This window comes from Nothobranchius furzeri, chromosome 4, assembly GCF_043380555.1.
Source record: "Nothobranchius furzeri strain GRZ-AD chromosome 4, NfurGRZ-RIMD1, whole genome shotgun sequence".
Lineage (NCBI taxonomy): Eukaryota > Metazoa > Chordata > Actinopteri > Cyprinodontiformes > Nothobranchiidae > Nothobranchius > Nothobranchius furzeri.
In genome coordinates this window covers 60899572-60915189 of record NC_091744.1, presented here as the reverse complement: position 1 = coordinate 60915189, position 15618 = coordinate 60899572, and the positions used below count along the sequence as shown (strand labels likewise).

The 15618-nt window shown below is 41.8% G+C and overlaps 2 protein-coding genes across 4 annotated transcripts in view; one reads left to right on the top strand and one right to left on the bottom strand.

Moving 5' to 3' along the window:
* tmem117 (transmembrane protein 117) overlaps positions 1-15618 on the bottom strand; it is a 62894-nt gene that overhangs the window by 35395 nt on the left and 11881 nt on the right. The gene's annotated exons all lie outside the window — the stretch shown is intronic.
* On the top strand, positions 5094-6224 carry LOC139069723 (P2Y purinoceptor 1-like; the record flags this gene model as incomplete). The annotated part of the gene is made up of 1 exon (XM_070550609.1): positions 5094-6224. A coding segment is annotated over one exon (984 nt), but the record flags the coding sequence as incomplete, so codon positions are not given.

The window sequence follows — 15618 nt, the reverse complement described above, 5'->3', positions numbered from 1 at the left end:
TGGTACAGCTTCTTAAAGGGCGTGAATGTCGCCAAGCTACACATATTTTCTTTTTTTTATGATCGAATTTGTTGACCTGAGAAAAACGACATTGTAAGAGTCAGAAAATTCAATAACAATAATTTTCCGATTTATTTCCCAGCCCTAGTAACACATAGGATGTGTTCAGGAGTTCTGTTAATACGGAGGACAGCATGGGAAAAAGAATATCAGCTACTTTCCCAACGTCAAGCATCATCATTCCCATCTGGTTCACAGTTTATTCAAAGTCAGGATGCAAAAGTAACAAATCCACGAGAGAAACCACACATTCCAACTTTTTTCTGGGGGATCCCAGGGCATTCTGAGGTCTAATCGGAAAGACAGACCCATTTAGGTCAGCTCTTTCTTTTTTAGAATATGAAATCATATTTGGCTTCATCAAAGTGCATGAAGACTATTGTGACTCAGATTGTAATTCATTGCACAGCTTGAAGACTGTCTCACATTGGTCACACCAACTACCTCGTAGATTGACCTTGGACACGCTCATTTTGATTCACCCAACTGAGTCACCAACAGAAAGCCAGGCGATGGGAATGGATAATGGTTCTGAGCAAATACCAGTTTTTCGTGGTGACGATAGAACAAGTCAGATCAGATGTGTTATAAATAAGTCAGTTCCTAATAAAAACAAGCCCAATCCTTGTAAATTTCTCAAAAACACTTTCTGAGCTCCTTCCAGGGCAATGGGAATCGTTAAAAACCAGTCAAGCTGAGAATGAATGCTAAAACTGATCAAGTGCCACGTAACTTCAACACCAATCGAGTCCAAATTTTAAAATAGTTGATGGTTTCCAAAGTCCTGCTCTAATGTGGTGAACTGTAATTAGGAAATCCTCCATGACAGCTAGTCTCGCTAACAGCTCTGTTTCTGTTCCTTGTATCTACACACACACACACACACACACACACACACACACACACTTCATCTCTGCCAGCTGTGATCCACTGCCAGGAGCCTCCTTTTCCCTTTGTTTTCTTCTCCTACAGCTCAGTCAGCATTCCCGTCCCTAACAGCTCCTTGGACAACTCATTGTGTTCGTGTCCACTTGCATGTTCCAAAGACAGCAAAGCCGAATGCTCCATTTATTTTCCCATTAAAGCCTGGCTGGTTTACTGTCCAATAGCCTTACGTGCTGTTCAGGCTCTGCTGGCTCCAAGTATTTTTCTACTCCACTTAAGTGCACTTTTATTGAATTAGACTCTTACTTAAAGTGCAAATGTTAAACAATTGGAAAATTGATCAGCAATTAAGTTATATATTTTGGGGCCTATTTGGACAATATCTCACCTCAAAAACTTAAAAAACAAAGTTTGAAGCAACCCACATTTCTTGCTCTGTGATATTTTAGGACACATCATGGTTGCATAATTGAGCCGACTTGCATGAGTGAACTTAATTGCCTTCCAGCGCCAACGAGCGCCTGGCTTGGACGTAGGTGTGCAGTGTGTATCGGCAGATCTGACCCTCCATCAAATATGGCCCTGCACTCAAAAGCATATGTGGCCAGGCCGTTTGAGTCACTGCCCCCCCCCCCCCCCCCCCCACACACACACACACACACACACAGGAGTGCACACTGATAAGGGATGATTCATGAGTACAGCCCTACAGCCCACTGCGAGGCTCAACCCAGCTACTACAAGACAAATGGACTACAGATACACACAAAAGGCACAAAGAAAGACACACTTAGTATAGAGATCTGACTGTGACTCTAAAAACATACTGATAAAAAATAGAAACAATGTAGTTTTTATGATTATATGCATTTACATTTGATATAAATGAAAGGTAATGTTCTCTAAAATAACTGGATGAGGTCATTTCAACATTTCCACAAATAGGTGCGGTGCAGCTTTGTTTCCATCTGCTGGTGATTCTAGGAAGTTGCACGCGTCTGGAACCTACACCATATCTACAGAAATTACACTATTTTTCTTTGGATGTGTATTTTTACACTAAACATCTGCATAATAAATACTTTAAATTAACTTTATTTGGGTGTCTGACTTTGCCACTGAGCAATGCACAAAGGTAAGATTTAACAGCTTCAGAATTTGTTGTGCATCAAGAAATGTTGTTAGTGACATTTTTGGCATGAAAATAAGGTGGAAAATATCTAGATATCGGCCATGAAAGTCTGCAGTACATAACGGCCACTGGCTGACCATGTCTCCTAACAGCATCGGTATCAGCAATAGAGAAGCCAATATCGGTCAACCTCTACCTGCTGCGTGCATTTGTTCCAGCTACCAGGTTTCCAATCCACAAACCACTCAAATTAGATTGACTGGTGATTCTAAATCGGCTCAGACTAAGTGTGTTTGTCTGATTTACAATGAGATTCTGAAATGTACTTCAGGTATAAAACCACCTGAGTCATGGTAGAGCTTCACTAACAGGTGAAGCAAACAGTTGAAACTTTAACACTGAAAAAAATAGACCGTCAGTTTAAAGATGTGCATTAACACACGTGGACAAGCAATTACCCAACATGTTTAAACTGTTGATTAGCTTAATCCCTTGTTGATGCCACACACACACACACACACACACACACACACACACACACACACACACACACACACACACGCGTGCACACACACACACACACACACACACACACACACACACACACACACACACACACACACTGCAGTCTCACAGCTAAAGCAGGCAGTAGACCAACAACACACTAATGAGAAGCTGACAGCTGATGCTGAAGGACAAAAGGCGAATATGAGATGTGATCTGGACCATCATGAGTGTGTTTCTCATCAGGAACACAACGGACACGGCTAAAAGAGGTGGGTTAAATGAATCTGAATAAACTTTTGATTAATCACAAATGACCATTTTTAAATTTTACTGAGATGAACAGAATTTAACTCACTTATTTGAATTATTTAAATTGGCTGCAATATAAAATTATCTGGCTGTCCTCAGCAGAATGTACCGTGCATCCTTCTTTGTACAAACTGGTTAGCAAATATTAAACACAATCAGAAACACAACAGAAAAGCTTTTCTCGTAACCGCTGATCAGATCGGGACGGTTGTTAAAACCCACTGAAGTGAAATAAATTAATGTGTTATTATCTCTAATTATAGGAAAACAGTAGCTGACATGTTGGAGTCAACAAACCAGCAGTCCCGCAGGTTTTGCTGTTTGCAGACTCAACATGCTGGTGAAGCCCTGAGACTATGGAGACAGTACAGGGAAGGAAGCTGAGAGTCAGTGGATGAACACACACCTCCTGGACCAAAATAACATCTGAGCCAATAAGACAGATCAGCATTTATCTGGAAGTAATTAAACTGTTAAATAAACAAAAATGTTCCATACAGTCAAAGAATTCCCTAGAAGGTACTTCTGGCAAAATAAAATACAATTTAATGAAACAGCTTCTTCTGAATTGAGGTTAAATTGTGCTTTTTAGCAGGCAAAGTGAAATCATGATTTGATTTAACATGAAATAAATATGAAAATGTTACTGACGTAAGAAACACACGAAACAAAAATATGTTATGACTGAATATTCTGACTGATCTCTGGTAATGTCTGGGTCAAAGCAGGCTGATTCACTCAGTGTCTACCCATGAATAACTATGACTAACACCCTGCAGAGGTTTTGGTGCAGTTCATTACAGAGCAACGTGGAGCAATTCATATGGAGGCTTCAGATGAAGAACAAATGTATAGGATGACTCCCTATCCCCGTCCGACAGTAAATCATCAGGATTGTTGGATATAGAGTGAATTTGAAATTGATGCCCTTCTTTATGAATTTGTTGGATAAATTATTCTTCTTAAATAGACACAAAAATGAAAATAATTTGATTTAAAATTGGTAACAGCTGCTAGTTCCAAGCCTTGAGATCCAGGAGGTTTAAAATGTTTCTACTAAAATATTAAATTTTTATACATTTTGCAAGGCATTCTGATGTAAATTACTGGTCCAGAAAGGTATGTTATCCTTATGAGAAGATGACCTCTTTCGTCCAGTGGAGATCACCAAGGAAACAATTTTTTTTCTGAACTCAAAAAAAACAAACATCTGAAGCATGAATCAGTTAAAAAGGTGCCATTTCCCACCAATTATTATTCAACCTGATTTAAGACAATTTGCGATTGATTTAAATTATAATCTTCTCATTGGGCTCAACATACTAAAAAAATTGTTTATGAAAAAGTTGAGTAAACAGTGAATTTTCAAGCACAAGCATCGGCTCCACTCCGCCCGCTCCAGCCTTGCTGCGTTCGTCCCACATTGCCTTAGGAATGCGGACGTGATCGAGCACATGGGCGGTCTGTGGCTTGAGCACATCTCCGAGCACGTGGGTGGGGCAAAAGAGCGCGGAGAAGTCAGGGGTGTCTCCAGTTATCCATTGTCTCCACAAAAGCGGTCTGAGCAGTCTTGCTTTTGGAGACTGATTTTGTATCCTGCTCTGTTGTGTCTGGAAGGACTCTGTGTGTGTGTGTGTGTGTGTGTGTGTGTGTGTGTGTGTGTGTGTGTGTGTGTGTGTGTGTGTGTGTGTGTGCGCTCCTCACAGCAGTGAGAGACGGAGAAAAAGGGCTTCAGTCAGGGGCTCAGTAATTCCACAGCATCCAGAATGATAATGAATCGCGCATGCGGGAAGCTCCGGCTGGCTGATTCTATCCACCAATCAGAGGCTCCCCCTAATGGTAATGATTTTGAGCTGGCCAATCAGAAAGCAGCAGGTGTGTCGGCTCCAGGCAGACCACCTTGGGAAGAGCGCTGAAAAGATGTCCAGTTGCGCACAGGAAAATCCAAGGCTACCTAAATGAGAACACTCCCAACCCGGTCCAGGTAGAGTGGAGCCGATGCTAGTGTTAAGTGCTATTTGAATACCAAACCTATGCTGTTACTATAGTGCTTCATTAACCTGCTCTCTTCAGCAAAAAGCACAAAACTGGTGCATTTATGTCAGAAAGGAAGGGTTTAAGGTGACCTTGCACAAAGATGAATGAAAGATGACACTGATGAGCCAAACTGCTGAGAGTACACATCTGAAAGCTCTGACTCTCTCTGTTCCCAGACTTCTTTATTGGATCCTGCACAGACTTCGTGAATGGTCAGTGGTCTTGCTTGATACAGCTAGTACTCTTTACCTTAACTCTTCCTGTAGGAATTCTGGGAAATCTGATTGTTCTAGTGTACTACACCTGTTTTGGAAAATCCCTAAGCACCAGCGACGTTTTCCTGTTGAACTTGACTGTGTGTGACTCAGCCTGGATCCTCACCCTGCCTTTAATAATCTATTTCAAATACCAGCAACCCCAAGACTCACGGGCTTTCTGCCAAATCAAAAACCTCTCCTTTAATTTCAACATATATGGCAGCATCCTCTTCCTCACCCTGATCAGCTTTGACCGCTATGTGGGAACAGTACACCCAATCAGCTCCCTCCGCTGGTGGAATGTGGATAAAGCTAAGATCTGTTCGGTCTGTGCTTGGATCTGGCTCATCTTCAGCATCGCTCCTGACTTTTTTGCAAACTTTTCTATTCTGTCATCAGACAATATCACAGTGTGTTTGAACCACATCAATGGCCCCTTAGTCTCCAACAAAACAATTACCACAGTCAGAACAGCAGTATACTTCCTGATTCCCTTCTGTGTCATGATGGCATTTTACACAAAGACGATTGGTGTGTTGAGGCGTCTTCCTAAAGGATCAAGGACCAAAGGAGTCAGGCAAGCAGGACGAAAGCCACAACAGCTCATTGTTGCAGCCATTCTTGTCTTTGCGGTCTCTTTTGTGCCCTACCATATCCTGGTCATCGCTCAGGTGTTCAAGAGGACCCCTGACCTAATAAACCCCACTAATACCAACCTTCTCTACAGCTCCTATGAGCTCTGTGAAGCGGTTTGCACTTTAAGCAGCTGTCTGGACCCAGTGCTGTATTGTTTGACCAGTGAGCAGGTCAAAAGAAAGCTGCTGGACTTAAAGACAAACCGATACAGGAGGATGTGCTGCAGAACCAGCAGAAGAGTTGGAGTTGAATGAGTCATTTTTTCATCTTAAAGGGTCCAGATAATGTAATGATAAAAAACAAATGCCAATGAACAATGTTAAAGTTGAAATCCCAAGTGTTTTTCTCCGACAACACTATTCTAGAGGCTGAAAAATAAACTGCGTCGTAAACCCCTCTTCATGAACGCACACCTCTAGCCAGGCTATGAAGCTAAAACACATTGTTTTACAATTACATATATATATATATATATATATATATATATATATATATATATATATATATATATATATATATATATATATATATATATATATATATCTCCATCCATCCATTTTCTGAACCCACTTGTCCATGTAGGGTCACAGTGGGCTGGTGCCTATCTCCAGCGGTCAATGGGCAATCAGGTGGGGTACACCCTGGACAGAGGCCCAGTCCATCGCAGGGCTATATATATATATATATATATATATATATATATATATATATATATATATATAAGGCTTTTTGCAGCGGTCAGACTCTACCATCATCAATGCAAGATCTTGGTAAAACATTAATGCAATGTTGGATGGAAATAAATCTTGTGTCGTTGCAGAAGCTTACTGATACAATGCCACAGCTAATATGTGCTGTAATTAAAGCTAAAGGTGGTCCAACAAAGTATTAGAGTGTGTAACTTCTTTTTGGGTGGCAACAATTTTTGGGTAGAAACGTGTTATTACTGCAGGCACACATGAAACACACATACTGCATATATGTAGCGTTGCAAATTGAGCTCAAGATATATATATATATATTATCTATACTTATGACCAATAAGCTGTGATATTCTATTTAAATATAAAAATATCCACCCTGCTTGGTCTTTATTGTATTTATCAGAAGATTCTAGGATTTTTGCTTTATTAAGTAATTGTACACACTTCGTTTAGATTCAGAAAAGAGTCAGGTTTATAAAAGTAAGAATTTATTTTATAAACAATTAAAACATGACTAGTTAACTAAGCATTTACTGTGAGTGGATGGAACTAAATGTGATGAATAAACCTATGTGTCAATGCGGTGTCAGTCAGAAGCTCCTTATCCAGGAAAGCTGAGTCTGGATGTAAAAGAATTTGGTTTGCGCTAAGCTATGAAGTTGTTATCATCAGAAGCACATCAGACGCTATCTTCACTGTGTTCTACCTCACCCTTTTGGAGACCCTCATCGCGGATCGGGAGGTCAGAGAGGTCGGATGACCTCGGGGCACCCAGGTCCAGTAGACTGACCACAAGTACCGACTTCCCCAGTCCTGAGATGTCACCAGGCACACAGGTTGGACAAGCTTGCGTCTCAGGAATAACTCCTAGGGAGTTGAACAATATCAGCTTTGTTCTGCAGGGACTGTTGTTCTTCAGCTTCGCAGGTGCAAAAGGGTTTTGACGACCTGTCAAAATCTTTGATGGTTAAAGAGGTGTGCTTCAGATGGCCCGTCTGAAACTTTCTCTAGAACTGCTGAATCACACAGTGATCCAGTTTTAAGGTTTTGATGTTATGATTTGCACAGCCAATCACAGGCTGACAGGTTTGAGAGGTGTTACCAAGACAACTCAGAAACACCCTTCCTTGACCGGATGTTCTGACTGGGTAAAAGACTATTTATGTGTCAGAGTTTAATGTAACCTTACTTGTTATGGTGCAAGTGCAAATGTTATGACCTTTGCCATATAAACCTGCGGAAACACAATGCAGTCATTGTAGACATAACATTCATTTCAAACTCCAATCACTGAGCACAGATTAATGAAGCATTTCATTATAATATAAATATTGTAAGTAACAACAAACAAACTTTTATTTAATGATTACATTATAAGTCACGGAAGAAGTTCATATTAGGAAATCATTCTTGAATTTAGCAACTGATCCGAGCTGGAGTGTTCCTTATGTGGAGGCCTTGGGGAAGAAAGTTATTGTTGACATGTCGTTATCTGTTGTCAGAGCTGCAGAGTCTGTGAGCTCCAGCTGGTATGAAGGCAGGCTCATTTAAAGGGAACACATGCAGTCTTGTGTCTCCTGTTTGACCAGATGTTGAATAGATGTTGAAAGGTCAAACTGTACCTAAAATTGACCATTGCTGGACGTTACATATATATCCAACTTCTGTTTCAGTCTAGGTATGTCCTTACACTCCCTGCTCTGTGATTGGCATCTGTACATAAGCAGATGTCTAACGCTGTAGGCTAATGCTGAGCAGCGCTCAATTCAAATCGCATGGGGCTCTACCGGACGGGGGTCAGCTTAGCAAACTAATTTGACATATTGCCCACATTACATCACAGTACAGGGTCACCATTGTGCACATTTCCTGGAAGGGGGAAAAACTCCAGATTGCAGTTTTAACATAAATGTACCTTTGATGTTAAATCATTTTTACATTTTTTTTTTACAATGTAACTGAAGTAGATAAAACAAATACTGAAATGCTTTATCTATTTTCACACTGTTAAAGTGGCAGCATGTAGTTTCCTGGCACTAGGGGGCAATACAAACATTTCAGGGTAGTTTTACACCATATCGCCGTGATGTCGCTAGTTCCACCTAATGGTTCCCGAGCGTGGGTTCCCAGGGGATGGGTCAAATGTGGAGAATAAATTTCGTACACACATCACTGTGTGTGACAACTGATGGGACTTTAACTTTAAAATAATTTTAGGACCATTTCCAAATGTGTTTCTGTGTACAGTGTAATGGATATCTTACCTGTATAGCTTCCTAAATGGCCTCAGATTGAAGAAATAGTTTTAGATCTCAAATATTTTATGAGCTAATGCCAATTCTGAATTCTCCTCAAACCAATGTGCATTGCCGTAATCTTAAATGGTTCCTCTTATCAAACAAGATGTACCTCAATTTCTCCTAACAAAAGTCTTCAGAAAGTTATCTCCTCAAATAAATAATTTTATTCACTAAAGTGCAGCGCTAACACTTTACATTCACACTACTCAGCCCGAATTTAACTTGAACTTCATCAATATCTGGAAAGAAAATCTGGGTTGACTTTCAACAGCAGAAAAGCCAAAAAGGCAATCTGTTAGCTGCAGCATTGATGTAGGAGTGTGTGAATAAACATTATCACTGAACAAATAAAATATGGTAACAAAACAAGCATCCCCAAGAGGCTGGATGCAGTATAACAGGGACATTTATAACCTAATTAGGTCCCAAACTTTTCACAAACCTCTGACGTGTTTCTGCAGACACAATCTGTCCAGCATGTACTGTTCCCCTTCCAAGGAGCAGAGAGGGGGAAAATAATGTGCCGTTATTTTTAAAGCTTGCATTTCCTGCATATAAGGCTTGTTTAGACTGATTCAGTATAGAACTGTTTTCATGTCTGGTCAAAAATACAAATTTCATGAATTCCAAACATCCTAAAGTCTCATTCATGGCCAAAGCTATAAGATCTGGTGACTGACAGCTTAAACATAAAGATTCATGAATAATAATTAATTGATCTTTAATGCTGCTGCATCCCTGAAATGTAGATGTTGGTTTTTGTATTGGATTGATGAGGGGAAAAAATGAATCAATCCATCAGAATATTGATTGCTAAAATATTTTATTTCAGCTGCTCTAAGCTCTTCTGCACAGACCGGGGCTCCAAAAATATGGATCTCATAGTTTCCCTTTTAAACAACAAAGCCAGACAAGGACATTTTGTCCACTTTTCTTTTATAATCTTTGGACTGGACTCACAGGTCTTTCAGCCTTTAGAGATCCCAACAGTGACATCCATGTGGGCTGCATGGTGGCGCAGTGGTTAGCACTGTTGCCTCGCAGCACGAAGGTCGCAGGTTCAAAACTCGCCTTTCTGCGTGGAGTTGCGTGTTCTCCCCATGCATGCGTGGGTTTCCTCCGGGTACTCCGGTTTCCCCCACAGATCACAACATGCCCTATATGTTATAAAAATTGTACGTCGCTTTGGATAAAAGCGTCTGCAAAATGAATAAACATAAACAAATGCTCCTATAATGCGAATGCAGGTTTTGTGTTTCTTCTTTTGGATTTGTATAAGAACAACAACCCTTCCCTCCTTAGAGGTACTATTAGTCTCTCTTCCTAAAACAAATCCAGAGTGCAGAAATCCTTTGGGCCCATCTCTGTCTGGATCTCTGGATGAAAACACTGCCATCCCCATTCATCACGTCCCCCATTTACATCACCACAAGCCAGTGTAGGGTGATTGTTGGTAAGAAATACGACCGTGTCCCCAGAGCTGGAGATTCCTGTTACTAAGTATCCAGATAATAAATCAAGGTGGTAAACGGCAGCAGAGCTCCCTCCATAGGGACGCTGTAGCAAACACAGCTGAGCAAGAGCTGCACCTGCGCCTGTGCCAGTGTAAGCAGAGGGGTAGATTATTTCATATTTGTTACTTATGGCTGTGGACTAAAAAGAGACAAGTGATGGTAAAAAAATATATATATAAGAAAATACATTAACTTTTGGCTGGTGTCCAATGTTTACAGGGACTCATTCCCATCTGACGGCGCTACGATTGCCTACAATGTAGGATTGCTTGTAGGAAAGTCTCTAAGGTGGGATAAAGCAAAAAGCCACAACCCAACATTTCTAAAAGGTACCCTTTCCGCTTTTTGGGCTGAGTTTAAATTGACTTTTGGTGGTGTTGAGACGTCAGCTCACACAAAAAAAATTATGGATGTTACAACAAGGTATACTCTTTCTGTGGCTGAATTCTCCATAGAGTTTCACACCGTAGCTGCATCTTCTTCCTGGAATGAGACCTCTCTGATGGGAGCATTTACACAAGCTCTCAACGAGCAAATTAAGGATCAACTAGCCCTGTGTCCTGAACCTAAGTCACTCGAGGATCTCATCAACCTCGCATTAAAAATAGACAAAAGGGTGCATGAACGCTCAAAAAGTATTAACCATCCTACACCTTTGTCACCACCTCATTTACCAAGTTTCCCCACAGAGTCCACCTCCCAGCGAACCCGAGGAACCCATTCAGATTGGTTGAGCCCGACTCTCTTCAGAGCAAAAACATGGCTGGATGAGGTCAGGCCTCTGTTTGTACTGTGGGCAAACAGGTCACCATGTTGCAAGATGTTCCCTACATTTAAAAGAATCAACCCACCAGTAACACAGAGCGCTGGTGGGTGATTTATCTGAGAAACACTCTTGGTGTGTCAGCCTTATCCCATCTCCCACAACAACCAGGTGATTGATACACAAGCTTTGCTGGATTCTGGGAGTGAACAGAATATTCTGGCTACAACCATTGTCTCTCAACTTAACATCCCTACATTTCTACTCTCCACACTCACAGTTTCCTATTTTGATGGCAACACACTGTCCCCCATCACCCACAAGTCTATTTCTGTAAACTTCAGAGTTTCAGGTAATCATCATGAATCTTTGATTTTCTTTGTTTTAAGGTCTCCACAGTCACCAGTTGTTCTTGGACACACGTGGTTGGTTACCCATAACACTTGTCAAATCTATCTACCAGTATCACGCAATAACTTAAGTTCTTTTAAACCACTCTTGGACTGCTTGGACGAGGTCAAATTATGGATGGCTCAGAATTTTCTGTTCTTCAACCAGAATAAAACTGAAACTATCCTGTTTGACTCGAAAAACAAACATGGTGTGCCCAAGGGATTGACTCTGCTTTATTAGCACCTTTTGAGAAGGCTGTGGTCAACAATCTGGAGGTGAAGTTGGATGTGGAGCTCAGACTGGGCAGCCAGGTCAATGGAACAATCAGATCCTGCTATTTCCATCTCAGGAGAATCTAATCAAAATCAAAGATACTTTATTAATCCCAGAGGGAAATTAGAGTTTCAGTACACACAATTCAGAGATCAGACATACACATGACAAGAATTGGTGACTGTGGTCATTCGCAACCCTGAGTCATGCTACCTTAACAGAAATAAGAGGGGTTACATGAGGATTGGTTCAGGTGGAGGGAAAAAAAGGCACTTCAGAGTTACCCTCCACTAGGAGGGCAGCTTTGCTCTGCAAAAAAAAACACCTCAACATATATGCAACAGACTTCAGACAACACAACATAAGTGTCCACTAGGTGGGGTGGTGGGTTGGGACTATCCCGACTTCAGTTCCTGCAGCCACGATAAGCAGCGCATGTCACCTCAGTGTGGATAGGGGGAGGAGCATTGAGGGTTGGAGGGTTGCAGTGACCCTGGAACGTTTCAGCGGCCTTCCCGCAGTCCCGCCCAGGCTGGGAAAGGAGACAGAGTTGAGTTGCCATAGCGACGGCACATTCCACATATCTTCTGAGGGGGGAGTTTTCGTTGGAGCCTTGCAAGCTCAAGGGGGCCAGATTCCAATTATAAATTGTTTTGGGGGCAGACAGAGATAATTTCCTCTCTGTCTTACAGAATAGGTAGGATTAAGCCGTTTCTTTCACACAAACATCTGGAAACTGTCACCCACGCCTTCATTACCACCAGACTGGACTACTGTAACTCGCTTTATGCAGGCATCAAGCAAGCCTCCATTGCGAAACTACAGAAGGTCCAAAATGTGGTAGCTAGGTTACTGACTGGTACCAGGAGATCTGAACACATCACGCCTGTCTTGGCATCCCTACACTGGCTTCCAGTCTCCTTTAGAATTTCGTTTAAAGTTCTGGTGTTTGTTTTTAAATGTTTAAATGAGTTGGCTCCACGATATCTACCGGATCTGATCCATCCTTATGTTCCCTCAAGGAACCTTTGGTCAGCACAGCAAGGACTGCTGGTCATTCCCAAACACAGACTGGAATCTCGGGGGGGTCGTGCTTTCTCGGTACTGGGGCAGAGGCTCTGGTATGAGCTACCTACATGTGTCAAACAGGCCACCACGCTCGGCAATTTTAAGAGCCGTCTGAAAACACACTTTTATTCTTTGGCTTTTACTCAAGAGGAGTCTCGTTAATGGGTGGCTTTGCACTTTTTGCTCCCCCACCTAGATGTCATCTACATGTTAAATGATTTTATATGTTTTTATTTCTTTATGTTCATTTCTGTTGTGCAGCGCTTTGTTTGGTCCTTGGGCCATGTTAAGGTGCTACATAAATAAAGTTTAGTAGTAGTAGTAGTAGTAGTAGTAGTAGTAATAACACATATCGATTGGAGGACCAATAGTGTGGAGTCAGGTCAGCTCCCCTACCTGCTAAAGGGCCACCCACCACAGTTTCCTGATTTGGTTAGGGTACCAGTTGAATACCAAGATTTAAAACAGGTATTTAGCAAAGATAAAGCCAGACCTTACACTGCCCCACTGATCTGCTTCCTGGTGCCACATTACTCATGTGTACAGTTTGTCTAAGTCTGAGCAAATAAGCATGGAACAATACACATCAGAATCATTGGCCACTGGCATAATTAGACCTTCCACTTTATCTCTAGGGGCAGGAGTCTTTTTTGTCTCCAAAAAGGACGGCTTCCTACGCCCCTGCAGTGACTGTAGAGGCCTCAACCAATTTACTGTTAAAGATAAACATTATCTACCCCTATTGTCTTCTACTTAAAAGCTCGTACAGGAAGCAAATATTTTCTCCAAACTGGACCTCAGGAACCCTTATCACCTTGCCTGTATTCATGAGGGGGACAGATGGAAGACCGCCTTCAAAACACCCATTTGACATTTCGAATACCTGCTCATGCCATTTGGTTTACAAAACGCACCTGCAGTTTTTCGATCTCTAGACATCTTAGTCTCATCCTCTGTGATTACATCAACAGATCTGTCACAGTATATTTGGATGACATTCTTATCTTCTCCAGGAGCCTGTCACAGCATCGTGAATATGTTTGAGCCATCTAGCAGAAACTCCTGCAGAATTGCCTCTGCGTTAAAGCAGACAAGTGTGAGTTTCACATCCTATCTGTAAAATTCCTTGGATTCATTCTTGAGAGTGGTCGGTTGAGGACGGATCCTAAAAAGGTACAAGCAGTCCTTTATTGGCCCACACCCACCACACGCAAACAGCTACAGATGTTTCTTGGTTTTTCCAATTTCTACAGACGGTTCATCCTAAATTACAGTCAGACTGATTTACCTCTCACATTACTCACCTCTATCAATACGTCTTTCATTTGGACCTCAGCTGCTGAAATGGCCTTTAAGGATCTCAAGACTAAGTTGACAACCGACACTGTAGACTAAGTTCACTAGTGCCCCTAATCTTACTAGGCCCAATCCCTCTAGATCAGGGGTGTCAAACTCATTTTAGCTCAGGGGCCACATTGAGGGAAATCTAGTCCCAAGTGGGCCAGACCGGTAAATTAAAAACAACTTCAGATTGTTTCCTTTGTTTTAATACAATCAATATGAAACAAAGCTGGAGCCTGAGGACAGTGTATCCAAAATTGTACAAGTACAACACCTGAAGTGTACTTGATAATTTGAAAAAAAAAAATAAAAATAAAAAAATCAACAAATTAAAAAAAAATTCCTTAGTGATTCAAAGAGCTTACAGATCACATTGCAAGATCAGTTTCATGCAGCACTTAAAGTATATTTGACTCATTTTACTTTACATCTTTTAGCTTTCACCAGCACATCAATATTAGAAGTCACATCCTGAGTGGCGGCCAACTTCAGGATGTGATTCAAGTTCTTGTGTGAGCCTTGAGCGCAGCTTTGTTTTATTTATACTCATTACAGAGGAAACTAAGTTTATTTTCACTCTACATTGTAAAGTATGAAAATAAAGTTTAGACAACCATCTCGCGGGCCGGATTTAACCCACTTGCGGGCCAGATCCGGCCCGCGGGCCGCATATTTGACACCCCTGCTCTAGATCATAAAAATCTGGCCTATCTCAAACAGGCTAAACGGCTCAATCCACACTAATTCTGGTGGTCCCTATTATTTTCAAGATTTAACTATCTGATTTCTTACAGACCAGGACCACAAAACACCAAACCAGATGGCCTATCTCGCCAGTACCCTGAACCCACAACCATCCTGCCTCCTTCCTGTGTCTTATGGGCTGTGGGACATCCAGAAACAAGTAGAGGATGCTCTATGGTTGGAACCCGGGCCACGTAACGGTCCCCCTAACAAAACATTTGTACCTACTCAAGTTAGAGGTGCCCTTATCCATTGGGCCTATCTAAAGTTTTCAGTTCACCTCGGAGTAAGCCGTACATTGGTACTCATCTGTAGAACTTTCTGGTGGCCTTCAATGTTCCAGGATGTAAAAGAGTACATCGTGGCCTGTCACGTGTGTGCCCAAAATGAAGGGTGTAATTGACCTTGATATGGCCTTCTCATCCCCTTGCCTACACCCACATGGCCTTAGCAGACATTGCCCAGCTCTTGGTTAAACATGTTTTCCTCCTCCAAGAAATCCTCTCTGGGCCTAAGTCAACAGTTGCCATGGATGGAATACGCCCATAACTCCCACGCATCATCAGTAACCAGATTTTCCCCATTCGAGGTGTCCCTGGGGTTCCAACCTCTGCTGTTTGCTAAGGAACTCGTAAATCCCCCGACTATACCGTAGTTCCTTCACAGGGCCAGGAGGGTTCGGACTCACACAGATG